Source organism: Dermacentor albipictus, chromosome 5 (assembly GCF_038994185.2).
Source record: "Dermacentor albipictus isolate Rhodes 1998 colony chromosome 5, USDA_Dalb.pri_finalv2, whole genome shotgun sequence".
Classification (NCBI taxonomy): domain Eukaryota; kingdom Metazoa; phylum Arthropoda; class Arachnida; order Ixodida; family Ixodidae; genus Dermacentor; species Dermacentor albipictus.
In genome coordinates this window covers 163,896,998-163,913,258 of record NC_091825.1, presented here as the reverse complement: position 1 = coordinate 163,913,258, position 16,261 = coordinate 163,896,998, and the positions used below count along the sequence as shown (strand labels likewise).

At 44.2% G+C, this 16,261-nt stretch overlaps 1 protein-coding gene across 4 annotated transcripts in view; it reads left to right on the top strand.

The window, feature by feature from the left end:
• LOC135904019 (protein DENND6B) overlaps positions 1 to 16,261 on the top strand; it is a 101,528-nt gene that overhangs the window by 62,068 nt on the left and 23,199 nt on the right. For all 4 annotated transcript variants that reach the window (XM_065434566.2, XM_065434564.2, XM_065434565.2 and 1 more), the window contains 3 exons: positions 8,432 to 8,485; positions 8,845 to 8,954; positions 14,035 to 14,137. In XM_065434566.2, coding sequence (XP_065290638.2) covers positions 8,432 to 8,485; positions 8,845 to 8,954; positions 14,035 to 14,137 — 267 coding nt within the window. The remainder of the gene's footprint in view (positions 1 to 8,431; positions 8,486 to 8,844; positions 8,955 to 14,034; positions 14,138 to 16,261) is intronic.

The following is a 16,261-nucleotide window of genomic DNA, read 5'->3' as shown; positions in this document are numbered from 1 at the left end:
AGACTGTTAAACATTACTTTAGTTTTCTGCAGGTTAATTTTTGGGCCCACTCTTTTGCTTTGCCTCTCCAGGTCAGTGAGCATGCATTGCAATTGGTCCCCTGAGTTACTAAGCCAGACAATATCATCAGCAAATCACAAGTTACTTACTAGGTATTCCCCATTAACTTTCATCCCCAATTCTTTCCAATTTCCGGTCTCTGAATACTTCCTGTAAACACGCTGTGAATAGCATTGGAGAGATCGTATCTCGCTGCCTGACGCCTTTCTTTATTGGGATTTCGTTGCTTTCTTTATGGAGGACTACGGTGGCTGTGGAGCCGCTATAGATATCTTTCAGTATTTTTGCATGCGGCTCTTCTACACCCTGATTCCATAATGCCTCCATGACTGCTGAAGTTTCGATTGAATCAAACGCTTTCTTGCAATCAATGAAAGCTATATATAAGGGTTGGTTATATTCCGCGCATTTCTCTATCACCTGATTTATAGTGTGAATATGGTCTATTGTTGAGTAGCCTTTGCGGAATCCTGCCTGATCCTTTGGTTGATGGAAGTCTAAGGTGTTCCTGATTCTATTTGCAATTACCTTAGTAAATACTTTGTAGACAACGGACAATAAGCTGATCAGTCTATAATTTTTCAAGTCTTTGGTGTCCCCTTTCTGATGGATTAGGATTATGTTAGCGTTTTGGATTGCTTGCACGGAGCTAAATACTTCTCATCCATCGATCTTCAGTCCGGTTACTGGCAGATTTCAGTTGATGAAATGGACCGCGAGAAGATGGCCTTCATCACGCCGGATGGCTTATATCAGTTTGAAGTCATGCCCTTTGGCATATGCAATGCGCCTGCAACATTTGAACGTATGATGGACTCTCTTCTGCGAGGCTACAAAAGAACCACCTGTCTCTGTTAGCTTGACGACATTATTGTTGCTTCTCCCACGTTTGGCAGCCACGTTACCCGACTCGCTGCCATTCTTGCGGTCTTCCGAAAACCGGCCTCCACCTGAACTCCACGAAGTGTCAATTTGGGCGCCGGGTGGCTTATATCAGTTCGAAGTCATGCCCTTTGGCATATGCAATGCGCCTGCAACATTTGAACGTATGATGGACTCTCTTCTGCGAGGCTACAAAAGAACCACTTGTCTCTGTTAGCTTGACGACATTATTGTTGCTTCTCCCACGTTTGGCAGCCACGTTACCCGACTCGCTGCCATTCTTGCGGTCTTCCGAAAAGCCGGCCTCCACCTGAACTCCACGAAGTGTCAATTTGGGCGCAGTCAGATTACCGTTGGGACACCTCGTTGACGCATCCGGTGCCCAACCAGATTCGTAAAAAGTTTGCACCGTACGCAGTTTCCCTGTGCCATGTTCTGCTTCTGACGTGCGCTGCTTCGTCGGCCTGTGTTCTTACTTTCAATGTTTCGTCAAAAACTTCCCCGACGTTGCTTAGCCCCTGACAGATCTTCTAAAGAAGAACACGTCATTCTCATGGGGCCCGGAGCAGGCTTACAGATTTGCCACTCTCATCGGATTTCTGATGATCCCTCGCATACTTGCCCACTTTGATCCATCTGCAATGACCGAAGTCCACACTGACGCAAGCGGCCATGGCATCGGTGCAGTTCTCGCCCAACAACAGAATGGTACCGAGTGCGTGATAGCTTACTCCAGCTGCCTGCTTTCACCTGCTGAGAGAAATTGCGCCCTCACCGAGCAGGAGCGCTTGGCTTTAGTTTGGGCTGTCGCCAAGTTCCGGCCATGTTTGTATGGCTGTACGTTTTCGGTCGTTATAGACCACCACGCACTCTGCTGGCTGTCTTCCCTCCGGGGCCTGACAGGACGGCTTGGTCGCTGGGCTTTGCAGCTCCAGGAATTTTTGTTTGTTGTCAACTATAAGTCTGGACATCTGCACAAGGATGCTGACTGCCTCTCTCGTCACCCCGTGGATTCCCCTGATCCTGCTGCACATGATCTGGTGACCTGCGTGATGGCTTTTACTGACATGACCGACATGCACGCTGAACAACAACGTGACCACTCCTTACAGTCCGCCATCGCCGGAGTGCAATCTGGCAGCACTGACGCCACGTGCCGCATGTTCGTTCTGCACGAAGGCATCCTCTACCGCCGCACTATCAGCCCTGACGGCCCTGAGTTGCTCCTTGTCCTTCCTCGTCATCTGCGATCCATCGCTCTCGAACATCTTCACGATGCACTGACAGTGGGACACCTTGACATTTTGCGTACATACAACCGTGTACGACACTGGTTCTTCTGGCCGGGTCTCTACCGCTTCGTGCGTCATTATGTCGCAACTTGCTAATTATGTCATCGCCGGAAGAAACCTCCCCTGCCACTTTTTGGACGACTCCATCCAATCGAAGTTCCCTCTGAACCATTCTTTTACGTAGGCCTTGACCTGCTTGGCCCTTTTCCAACGATGCCTAGAGGGAATAAGTGGATCGCCGTCGCTGCTTATTACACTACATGCTAAGCGATAACAAAGGCGTTGTTGACTAGTTGTGCAACTGACGTCTCTGATTTTCTCCTCCACGACGTCATTCTCCACCATGGTGCACCTCGATGGTTACTTACAGACCGCGGCCGCGTGTTCTTGTCTCGAGTTGTCGACAACCTACTCTGCTCTTGTGCCACTGAGCACAAGCTGCCCACCGCCTACTAGCCACAAACTAATGGTCTTGTGGAATGTCTCAACTGAACACTCGCAGAAATGCTGTCAATGTACATTTCCAACGATCACCGCAACTGGGACGCCACGCTGGCTTACGTGACATTTGCTTATAGCTCATCCCGACATGACACCAACAGGATATTCACCTTTTTATGTTTTGTATGGTCATTACCCCACATTGCCATTTGACACCATCCTCCCTTCTGTGCCACGTGTTGCAACTGAGTGTGCTTGTGAAGTCATCGATCGCGCTCACATGGCACGTCAAGTTGCCCGATCTCGTTTGTTAGCCTGGCAGACATACAAAAAGAGCGTTATGACTGGTGCCATTGAGATGTTAAGTTCGCGCTAGGTGCTTCGGCGCTCCTTTGGTCACCATGTCGTTGTGTTGGCCTATCCCAGAAGCTTCTCTCTCTCGCTACTCAGGGCCTCATGAAGTCCTACGTCAAGTTAACGACGTAAATGACGAGATTGCGCCGCTACAGTTTGATGCATCCTCAAGTCCGACACCTGTTGACGTCGTTCACATTTTGCGGCTGAAGGCATACTTCGCTCGCAATTCTTCGCCCATCATGCGCCGAGATGGCACTTCAGCACCTGGGAGTTTTATTACGGAAGGATGAATGAAGAGAGGAAGAAGGAGATCGTGAGATGCTGGCTGCTGCTGGCTGTTGGTGGTCAGCGATCTTGACTACTCAGGCTCATTTTGTATATATATTGTATATATAATCTTCTATACTCCCAACATCCCCGTAACAATATAAATTAAAAATAGAAGTTGTCTGAGAATGGATCCTTGTGGTACACCAGATAGCACGTTAGTAGGCAGTGAGGTTGTGTCGTCAGTGAAAACAAACTGCCAGCGGTTAAGAAGGAAAGATTGAATCCGTCTAAAAACATGTGGATCAAGATTAAGATGACTTAATTTATAAAGCAACAATCGATGGTACACTTTATCAAAAGCTTTCGAGAACTCTAAAAAGATGCAATCGGTGCAAGATGACTTCTCAAGAATGCAATGTAATTTTTCAGTGAATGACAGTAACTACATTTCGCAGGAATATGTTTGACGGAAGCCATGTTGAGCAGAAAAAAAAAGAAAGATTTATCATCAAGAAAGGTGGCGATGTTTTTAAAAATTATATGTCCTAGTAATTTGCAGCATGTGCTAGTGAGTGAAATGGGGCGACAATTTTGAGGCAAGTGCTTATTACCGGATTTGTGAAGTGGGACCACGTTCCCAATTTTCCGTTCACTAGGGAGGCTTGATGAATCGAGTGACTGCTAAAAAAGTTTTGTTAGCATAATTCTTGTGAGAAATTTAGAAGTAATTTCATCACACCACAGAGATGAATCGTATTTTAAAGGCTCGATTAATTTAGCAACGCCAAGAGTATGAATAGTTATTGGTGACATAATGGAAAATCCGTGGTGTGGCATATCTGGAAGATCAACTGTTGGTCTCAAAGAAAAGCTTTCAATGAATGTTCTATTCAGTACGGTAGCACAAAGATATTTTGGGATTATGTTGCCGGAGGTATCTTGCAATGTAATTGAAGGGTCGTGTGCAGGGTGTATAATGCGCCAGAACTTTTCAACATTTGTTTTCAAAATAGATTGTAAAGTAGAAAACAAAAAGTTGTTCTTTGCAAATTTCAGGGTTCTCAGGTGTGTATCGGAAGTAGTCTTGTATGTCGACCATCGCTCAATAAAAGGTGAAAGTTTGGCAAGATGGAATAAACGTTTCTTTTTGTTAGATAGTCGCCTGATGTATGAATTGTACCAGGGTGTTTAAGGGTTAGAGGTGACGACGCGCTTAGGAATATATTTGTTTGATAGTTAGTGTACCTTCGTCTTGAACAGTAGCCAATTTTCTTCGACAGAGCGAGTATCGAAATTAACAAGAAAATGACCAATAAATGCAGATAGTTCATTATTAATATCGGTCAGGTTAGCCCGTTTGTAATCTAGAATGTTTTTAAAATTTTATTCGCTTTAGAACGTGGCGTATTAATGACAAAATTGAGCAGAAGAGGATCACTGATACCTGGCAGATATGTCAGATCTGTAGCTAGCTCTGGATTAGTGGTTAGGATTAAATCTAGAATATTTGAAGTACTTGTAACAGTGCTAGTGGCTTGCGTTACTAAGTGAGTTAGCGAAAACAATGTACGTACGTCTAAGAATTCTTTAGCTTGTGACAAAGGCGGCGATGAATAAGGTATTTGAGCAGTCCACAAGATAGTTATAAAGTTAACGTCTCCGAGTATAAAAAGCAGTGATGTAGGATAGCATGTGCGAACCAAGTTTTTAGCATCATGGGGTTCTTTAGTTAATGTGGACGAATAGGATGGAGGGTGGTAGCAGACACCAATAAATATTTTCAGATGATCGATGACTACCGAAGCGAAAACTAGTTCCAACTCGCTGCAGATTTGAATGCATAAAGAGGGAATATCTTTTGAAATGGCAAGCGGAATACCACCGCCACGTCTTGCCATCCTATTGCAACGATACACAGAGTAACGATGAGTGACGTGAAATCTTTCAAAATCAGACGTGCGTTGGGAGCCAGGTTTCTGCCAGTGCAACAATGAGAGGTGTACATGTATCAATGGCAGAAGATAAGTTGGCATGTTTATTAAGAATGCTTCTAACGTTGGTAAAAAGGGCAGACACAGGAGATAACTTCCCACTGCCCCTCGCGATTCCCTACGATACAACTTCCGATACAGAATCGATATCTAATCCACTGGCTTCACCACATGTGACAATCTCATTGGCAGTGTCAGTGGTCACTGTCCCCTACACACCATGTTCGCCACGTGTCACGACCTCATCGACAGTGCCAGTGATTGCATTGTACATAAAGCATCGGTTATTGAAGCATAGCTTGTTGTATTGTAGTTTAAGAGAGCGTGGGCCAGCGTAGGTGGTACCGAATTCAAACAGTTTTTTTCAAGCCAAGTGTGTTGCAAGCGAGAAACCTTCACTGATAGTGATGCCTTTCGACTTGAATTCATTATACAAGGAGAGTATCTTGTCTTTCATTTTTGAGTCGGTAAATTTGACTATGACAGGATGACACTTATCATGTGAAAAATGCCCAGGCGGTGTGCGCGCTGGATAAAAGCACCAGAGCACAAGTCGACAACCTCAGTCAGTGCTTCCAATAGTTTAGATACGCTATCTGCCCAAGACTCTTTAGCATCTGATATACCCCTAAATATTAAGTTCTCACATCGTGATCTATCTTTAGCTTCGTCAAGACGAGACTGCAGAAAATCATTTTGATTACGTTGCTCATCCATAAATTTCTTTTTAAGTATGAAAGTTCTTGACTAACGTTGTCAAATTTTGTGTCCTTTCCTCGAGTTCATCAAGACTCTTGTGCATGTCAGCTAACTTTGATTCAATGTTCTTTTGACTATTTTTAATGGCTTTTATGTCCACAGTTATTTCAGCTTTGTGGCATACGAGAGTGCACTTCTTTCAGGAGCTGAAACATAACCTTCATTTGATCAGATGGATCGTCTGGTAGGCTATCCATATCTAGGAGGGACATGGAGTGAGTTGTGGTACCCAGGTTCGACTCAATGTGACCCGAGCACAATAGCAGGAGAACGAGCGAAAAACAATCACAAGCAATCAATACCACAGCAAACCCGTGGGCATGGGAACAGTAGCAAACAGCGATCGTCGCTCCTTTTTGCGTGCAAAGAATACTGCGTGTACACCTGCACGGTAAAAAAACGAAGCATTGGAGCCATGCCGTTGCCACTGCTCCCATGCCCACTGAAGGGGAAGCAGGCCCGTCGGCTTCCTAAATCCGGTGCGGGTGGTGATGGCATTGTTGACGATGCTGGATGGCTGTGGACGAGCCACTCTGCGAGCAGAGAACCACGGCCGGATGTGCAGAAGCTGTCGGTGTAGCAAATTCCGGGAAGTTACCTACTCACTTAAGTTACTTACCAGCTGGGTTAAGGGTGGCCATGACATCTGCCACGGCAGAAAAGTGGTTGGTGAACCATGTGCAGGACAATGCAGGAGCGGTGGCAAAAACTTTTGTGCTTGGTTGCTGGCACGCTCGGTTGCTCGAGACCAAACAAAACTCTAGCAATGCTGGCGCAATGTCACGGGACATGCCCGGTGGTGCTGATAGCTCTTGCGATTCGTGTGCGCTGCCTGTAGGAGGAAGGTTTCCCTCCACTCCCCAAATCTGCTGACACGCATGCGCCTGACGCAGTGTCTGCCGGCGTGTAACTGTCATGTGACACAAAGATTCCCAAATCCTAGACGAATGATGTTTACTTGAACACGAATCACTGACTAAAGTGTTCTTCTTTTTGAAAGGAGATTGCTCATATGTATTTACGTATGTTTACTCTAACCAATATGGCACAAAACGGTGCAAGGCTTAGTGTGCATTATATTGCACTAGTTAACATGTCACTGCTTCGCATAATAGTTAAAGCTGCAACTTCTTTACATACAGGTATGACCTTCCCGTTTGATAGTTACCATTAAAAGGAAGGAAAAGGGGTTCAAGAGAGGGGGTGAAGTTAAAAAGTACATCAGCGGCGGCGATTCTTGGAAAGGTAAAACACCACAGACCATAGAGTGCCAGCAGCACAGCCACACCTCTTCATATGGAAACTCTGCATGTACCGAATTTAACTGTGGCAACTTCATTTTCGATAAGGGTGGCACAGCTTCAAGAAAGCAAGTTAACTGGAAGCCAAATATTTTTACAGAATTGCCTGTTTAGTTGGGCTAATTAACTATGAAGTTAATGATAACTACAATAAAGAAAATAATTATGCAGAAACCATCAATGATGATTGTCGATGTATGAGAATAGCCAAACACTTCCAGAAAGCTATTCACTTTATTGAAGGAATAATGCACTCGAACACGTTTATTTGTTGCAGTGAGAACGTTTAGGTAGCATTTGTTATTTCATTGCATAATTCTTTAGAGAGCTGGGGTACTAACCAGTACATCTGTACAGTGCTGGACCCCTCTTCTGCAGCTGCCACAGGGGAGAGGGTGACAGGAGAAGGCGAGGCCAATCATTTCCAGTCGCTCCACCACAGCATCTAAACTTTTAGACACCCTCTTGCGCAACAGCACGTGGTGAAAGACCCGGCTGTTTGCTCACATGTACAACAATGTCACAAAGGCACACGTTCAACAGAGCCAAGTTGTACCTTTGCATTGTCGCCCATAGCCTGTCTTCACAAATTCCAAAATAGCCGTGAATGTTTTATGAAATTTGACGAAATATTTGGCATACCTAGAACTCGTAAGTTCGTGAAAACTACGTTTGCCGCAAATGTTTCTTTAATCTGATATGTTGACTGCTGGCAGCGAACGTGCCCTGCAACTTGGAGAATGCGCCCATTGAATCGGCAGTAAGACTCCAGTTGCCAAACCAACCACAAAATGCTTTCAATGAAACCAAAACTATGCAAAGAGCATGTCAGTACTTCAACATGTCAACTAATCTAAATATGCCTATGCTAGACTTCATTGGCACATTCTGAGCAAGGACCCGCTCTGACGGTGTGCGCTGATGTTTATGCCGGGAACACCGTTATTGTTTTTCTTAAACTGAATGCGGAAGACAAATGAACTTTTCCAGGAATGTGCTGCTGTGGCTGTTACCTGTGCAACTCGTTTATCCATACATTGCACAGTGAGAAGTGATCGAACTGCATTTCTTCCTGCAGGAACGCTACATGGCCAGTCTGATGCCGCTCCAGCGGAACATCTCCCCATACAAGGTACTGCGTGTTTCGCGCATGGTGGGCTTGCCTGCACAGCTGAACCGAAAGAGCCATGGTTTACAGTGAGGGCGCATAGTCTGCAAAAAGTTTGTGTGCAATCTCCATGGGTGTCTTGAATTTGCAACCCTTAACAAATTCTGCAGTCACTGTGGATTTTATTTCAAGTTTTTTACCATCTTTTTCTTAAATTGATAGTCTCCTAGTGAGTTTCTTACACAGGTGCACCCCAAGGGCGTGTTCTTTGCTGTTGTTTTCAATGTATGTGAACAACGATTTTAATGCTCCAGAAGCATGTGAATAGCATGCAGAAATTTATGTGCTTCCGTAGATGACAACAAGGCAATGACACATTCCAGGGCACACCATCACTGAAACCCTTCAACCAAGATGATTTTCTTCGTAGTCTTGACACAGCTGGTCCTCAGCTGACAACTGGCATTAAGGGTGACTGGGCAGCACTTTACAGGCAAGTACATCAGTGACTGCATTCATGTATTGCAGTTTGCTCACTTGTGCCGGCTTTTTAGTTTTTACCTGCAGAAAGATGAAGCAGAGTTTTATTGCTGCTGTCATCTTGTAGGGCATTATGTGAAGCTTCTAAATTCATTTGCACTGCTGTAGAAGCTATACAATAGTGTAGTTGTCAAAATGTATCAATGCATGACTTCTTATTTATTTTATTTTTATTTATTTACAAATACTGCTGTCTTAGATCTGAGGCATAGCAGGAGTGGGTAAGGATATTAATACAACATACAATCAACATGTTGCATGTAAAGTAACTTCCCTTACAAAACGCTCATGTGGTATGTCTCGGAGATAAGTATGTAGGTTATTCCACAAATCAATGAGAAATAGAAAGAAAATCTGAAGCTATTTAAGTAAGATTAGAAGGGAACAACATTCAAAAGATCAGCTCTTCGAGTTCTATACGCTGGAGAGCTAACTAATGTCACAGGTACGTTGATGAAAACAGAAGCATTTACAATTTTCTGCAACTTTATAATACTTTCACACGTGCGTCTATCTGCCAAAGGCTCAAGTGATAACAGGCCATCATGCAGAAGTACATGTTGCGGGGCTAGTCAGTTCATATTGCTGAGTATGCAAAGAAGGGAAGAAATTGCAATGATATTGATTACAAATAAATTTTAGGCTTCTACTGCACTGCATTTGAGCGGGGTTGTTTGAGAAGTATGGGAGAGGCCTTTGCCCTGCAGTGGACGTAACCAGGCTGATGATGATGATGACTGCACAGCCTCAAGCTTTGGTATGTCAAATGAACAGTCAGGTGACCAGACAGCAGATTCATATTCTAGAGCAGGCCGCGGAAGGTATTTATAATCTGTTAGTTTGCATTCCTTGGTTTCTGTTTTTAGTGTTCTTTTTAAATACTCAAGTCGCTTTAGTGCCTGGAACAAATTAAGTCGACATGTTTGTGCCATTTTAGGTTGGAAGAAGACGTTACTCCAAGATACTTGAACTCATTGACATAAGTCAAAATCTTCTCCTGATCAGAGTAGGCATATTTCAGGGTTTTTTTGTTCTAAAAGGTCATAGATACAATTTATTGAAGTTAATTTATGCCAGCTCTTACTCCAGTTGTAGAATGAATTGACCAGCATCTCCTGGTCATCGACACTGGTAATGTCAGAGTATGAAACACAGTCGTCTGCATACAAATGGAGCTTAACAGCAGTGTTAGTAACAACGTTCATCATTCATCATCATCATTAGCCTGGTTACGCCCACTGCAGGGCAAAGGCCTCTCCTATACTTCTCCAACTACCCCGGTCATGTAGTAATTGTGGCCATGTTGCCCCTGCAAACTTCGATAATCTCATCCGCCCACCTAACTTTCTGCTGCCCCCTGCTACACTTCCCTTCCCTTGGAATCTAGTCCGTAACCCTTAATGACCATCGGTTATCTTCCCTCCTCATTACATATCCTGCCCATGCCCATTTCTTTTTCTTGATTTCAACTCACCCTCACCCAATCTGCTATTTTCTTATCCCTTAACGTTACACCAATCATTCTTCTTTCCATAGTTCGTTGCGTCGTCCTCAATTTAAGTAGAACCCTTTTCGTAAGCCCCCAGGTTTCTGCCCCGTACGTGAGTACTAGTAAGACACAGCTGTTATACACTTTTCTCTTGAGGGATAATGGCAACCTGCTGTTCATGACTTGAGAATGCCTGCCAAATGCACCCCAGCCCATTCTTATTCTTCTGATTATTTCAGTCTGATGATCCGGATCCGCGGTCACAACCTGCCCTAAGTAGACAATAACGCCTCCATGTAATGCCTCCATGACTGCCGAGGTTTCGACAAAATCAGACGCTTTCTCATAATCAATGAAAGCTATATATAAGGGTTGGTTATATTCTGCGCATTTCTCTATCACCTGATTTATAGTGTGAATATGGTCTATTGTTGAGTAGCCTTTGCGGAATCCTGCCTGATCCTTTGGTTGATGGAAGTCTAAGGTGTTCCTGATTCTATTTGCAATTACCTTAGTAAATAATTTGTAGGCAATGGACAGTAAGCTGATCGGTCTATAATTTTTCAAGTCTTTGGTGTCCCCTTTCTTATGGATTAGGATTATGTTAGCGTTCTTCCAAGATTCCGGTACGCTCGAGGTCATGAGGCATTGCGTATACAGGGTGGCCAGTTTTCTAGAACAATCTGCCCACCATCCCTCAACAAATCTGCTCTTACCTGATCCTCCCCAGCTGCCTTCCTCCTTTGCATAGCTCCCAAGGCTTTCTTTACATCTTCTGGCGTTACTGGTGGGATTTCAAATTCCTCTAGACTATTCTCTCTTCCATTATCGTCGTGGGTGCCACTGGCACTGTGTAAATCTCTATAGAACTCCTCAGCCACTTGTACTATCTCATCCATATTAGTAATGATATTGTCACGTGGTCGTGACGTCAAAGAACACAGTAGCAATACTGTGAAAGGCAAAAACTAGCTTTTATTGGGCGAACTGTGCCCACAAAACAGGCTACACTTAAAGTACAACGATAGTGGCGAACACAGTCGGCGATCGTCGTAAATCTGATCAGCGGGTCAAACGCGTCGGCTTTTATAGAGCAGTCGTCGAATGTTCCAGACTAATCATTCGGACCTGCGTGCCTTCCACAAAGTTCTACACCATTCGCGTTACGCGATGAAATCAGATAACACAAGGTTCGGCGACAACAGACAGCCGGGTAGAAGCATCGATAACTTTCCAGAAACATCGGATACATGCAGGCGCATCCCTCGCTGTGCGATTACAGTTAAGCGACGAAACGTGGTCGCCCGATAAAGATAAGTACACGTGTCAATATTGCCGGCTTCGTCTCTTAACGCATACATCTGATTCTTGCCTATGCCTAGTGTCTTCTTCACTGCTTTTAGGCTTCCTCCGTTCCTGAGAGCATGTTCAATTCTATCCATATTATACTTCCTTATGTCAGCTGTCTTACGCTTGTTGATTAACTTGGAGAGTTCTGCCAGTTCTGTTCTAGCTGTAGGGTTAGAGGCTTTCATACATTGGCGTTTCTTGATCAGATCTTTCGTCTCTTGTGATAACTTACTGGCATCGTGTCTAACGGAGTTACCACCGACTTCTATTGCACTCATTAATGATGCCTATAAGATTGTCTTACGTATCTTCAACACCAAAGTCATCTTTCAGAGTTACTACTGAATATCTGTTTTGTAGCTTGATCCGGAATTCTTCTATTTTCCCTCTTACCGCTAACTCATTGATCGGCTTCTTATGTACCAGTTTCTTCCGTTCCCTCCTAAAGTCTAGGCTAATTCGAGTTCTTACCATCCTGTGGTCACTGCAGCGCACTTTGCCGAGCACGTCCACATCTTGTATGATGCCAGGGTTAGTGCAGAGTATAAAGTCTATTTCATTTCTAGTCTCGCCATTCGGGCTCCTCCATGTCCACTTTCGGCTATCCCGCTTGCGCTAGAAGGTATTCATTATCCGCATATTATTCTGTTCTGCAAACTCTACTAATAACTCTCCCCTGCTGTTCCTAGAGTCTATGCCATATTCCCCCATTGACTTGTCTCCAGTCTGCTTCTTGCCTACCCTGGCATTGAAGTCACCCATCAGTATAGTGTATTTTGTTTTGACTTTACCGATAGCCGATTCCACGTCTTCATAGAAGCTTTCGACTTCCTGGTAAACATGACTGGATGTAACAACGTTCACAACATCATTATTGTAAATAATTAATAAAAGTGATCCTAATGTGTCTTTTGTGTTCAAGCGCTGAAGACTTCTGTCACTCGTGTGATGCTCCCTGTTCAATACTTTTCACAGGCATTTGTTGTCATTTCTTCTTGTCTACAGGCCAGTGCAAGCAAAATTTTGTTCACATAAGGTCTCAGTGGCTGTCTTGAAAGCATAATAAATCTTCAAACTGCTGGGAAACGGCTCAAAGCAGGCACATGTATCCAGAGTTGGACACCTTAGCCAAGGGCGTCTAGCTCGCATCACCTTTAGTTGCCAAAGCTGTGCAGCTTGATGGGCCTCACTGCATTCTCTGTGTCCAGATGGCATTGCCAATGCATTTTTATTGCAGGCAATGTGCCATTATCTTAACTGAGCTCACCACACCTGTTCTGTCTTCTCAGGTGCAGTGAAGGCTTCGTGACAGCAGTACACTCACCAACAGGACACTTGCCTCAGCAGTGACGGCCCATGTGCAGCTGTGAAATTGGCATCAAGTTTATTTAGTGACCAGCTCATGTGCATTTGAGATTGTGATGGGGAGGATGCGAAATGGCAGTCTATTTCTGGTCCTAATTACATAATTATAACAGTAGTTTTCTGTATTATATTGTAATTTGATATTCGATGTGTAATGGCATCTTTATTGATTGCTGTTTTAACTCTGTGACGTTAACATGAAGTAAAATTATGTATTGTGTTCAGATTTTTGCATGTTGACGACATTCCAAGTCCTGAAAAAGTTGGTCAAAGAGCAAGGCAATATGTGTGCATGTCATACAAGAACGCAAAAATGTTTGGGTGGATATATAAACTTTCACATTGACTGAAGAATGGCACTGAACTGCTATGGTATTGCAACAACACTTTTAGCAAAAAACAAGAATTTGCATGCAAATAAGTACTATTCAGCCAATGGAGGATGAGCTGGCTGGATCATGAAGCATTTGTTGACGTATGTGGCTTGCAACACAGGAGGCATTGTATGTCAGTGATGCATTTGAGGCACTGCTGTGCAGGCGTAAATATCCTATCAAGAAGCCAGACACTCATCAAGTCTACTACATCTCATTTGGCATTGCATTTCCACACATGAGGAAAGGGTTGAAACGAAACAAGACAGGCAGGCAGCATGTGTGTTTGTCATGAATGTGAGCATCTCTTGGGCACCCACACTCATCACAAGCTCTGTGTGGCTTTTATTTCCTTTGTGTGTTGTGCTGGTTGTGATAAAAAGCTCTTTTCTCTTTTATTAAAGCCTTGACCAAGTGGGGTTTTGATCCTTGCCATTGATAAATGTCTTGTGCAGGAGATTTTTCAAAAGCAGCAACTTCATAGGATGGTACCAGGGACGCCGGAAAGAAGCCTCTCAGAAACTGCAGGCATTGCACGCTGAAGCCATTTCAGACGCCGTGAGTAGTCAAAGCATGCCTTGATACCATTTGTGAAGCCCAAATACTGCATAGATGTAACCATGACTGATTTCAGTATATTATGCTTGTAGACTGCAGGTGATCTGTATACTTCAAAAGAATGGTCTTCTTATTTGAAAATAGCTGGGGGGGGGAAATAACTTCTCGGGGCATACGCACCATGTTGCGGCTGTCCTCGGTGACACATCATTGCATGGAACACACAGTTGCGATGATAGCCAGAACATAATGGTTTATTGGACTTTCCCGCTACCATATATTGTTATTATATACATAAAATGATCACAGAAAGAAGAAAGAAAGAGCTGGCAGCTGCCAACAGCTCTAGAAGGGAAAAGTGCATAGGGAAACACTAGTGGGAAAACTCATCAAGCAGTACTTAATGCCTGGTAAATGGTCCTTGGCGCAAAATTAGACATAAGAGAGCAGAATGTTTAGACTAGTGTAAATGTGTCACCTTCAAAAATGACAAGGGCTCGGTGAGCTTGGTCATGTTCAGATGCACAATCAGCAGGAAATATAATGTCGTCCAGTGAGCCATAGTCTCTATAAAGTGCAGCCCGCTCTGTTCTGTAGGAGGGAGAGCCCAAGATTGAGCGAGTGTTTCTGCTGCACCGCAGAAATCACAGGGTGCACCGAATGCCCACTGTTATTGACGCAACCATTCATCCACCATGACACACCTCACACAAAGCTTTAGTTAAATGGCCTCTAAGGGCAACAAAATAAAGCACACCCACAAACATGTCGAGGAAATAATCATGTGTCTGAAGCTCGCTGATCAGGGTGTTGTCCGACAAGGTAGCGGTGGATCAGCAGACATCATCAAGTCGGTAGGAAACTTCTGGAGCCGTATTTTGAAACGCTCGCCTTCTGCGAAACTATCGCCTTGACCACGCCTCCACCAACGACACAAGCGGATTGGCTGTTTTAGCGAAACCAGAAACCAAACAGCACCATCTAGTTACAGCCTATGTCATTTTAACGTCATGGTGTTGGTGGGTGCTCTCGACATATATTGTGTAAACGAACACGTCTTTTGGCGTTCGATTGGTTATGGGGTGTAGTAGAGATAAGAGAGGTGCTAGTTTATAGTAGTCTTTTTGGTGGCATCTTACACACATTGTTTTGCGGCAATATTTGTTGATTCATTTAAAGTAAAACATGTCACACTTCCCTTTTCAATTTATTTTACCTAAAGTAGCCGTACCCATACTGTGGCCACTACACTCGAAAACAACACACCCGAGCCGCTCTGCAGTCGCACAGTGCGCTCTCTTGTGCGATATGAAGTGTTTGAGAATAAAGGGGAAAATCAGAAATCTACCCGTTCGTAGCAAATGCTACTAAGGAAACCCATACGGGTTCCTCGAAAGAAAAGCCTCGCAGTTGAAGAAAAAACTGCAAGGCTTTTGTGAGGCTCAACTGCGAGGCTTTTCTTTCAAGGAACCCATATGAGTTTCCTTTGTAGCATTTGCTACAAACGGGTGGATGTCTGATTTCCCTTTATTAATTACTTCTCTCCACCTTGCGGGTTTCCGCAGAACTATTACGTCAAGTGTTTGAGAGCGCATGTTGGTCGTGCATGCCGACGTCACGGGTAAGCAGTCGCTTGACTTATGGAATGTGACTATCGTGGCGGCGAAACTATCGCGGAAGACGAACATTTCAGAATATGGCCCCTGGATGAATGCTTCACTCCTTTGTCCAAGAAGCCAGTCCATTCACCTCATCATTTGCATACCTCCCGGGAACACTTTCAGAAACCACGCTCTGTGTTCTCTGAGCCATCACATCTTGAACTGTCCCATTCACGACATCTTCCTCTCACATCTGGCGAATTCTACCTCTCTGCATGACATTGGAATTGCACCACACTGAGCAGAAGAAACACTTCAGGTGTGTAATGACAGGTTCTTGGGAAATTTTGTGCATGCAAGGGCAACCTTCGTGTGAATAATGGACAGAGCCATTTGTACACAAAATTCAATTTTTTTGCACTAAACTTGCACGAAAGGGAATAATCTATATATACAACGCAGGAGCACTTGGATGAAAGCATCATTACAGCATGTAGGAACAAATCAGCAGGATGTGATTGTG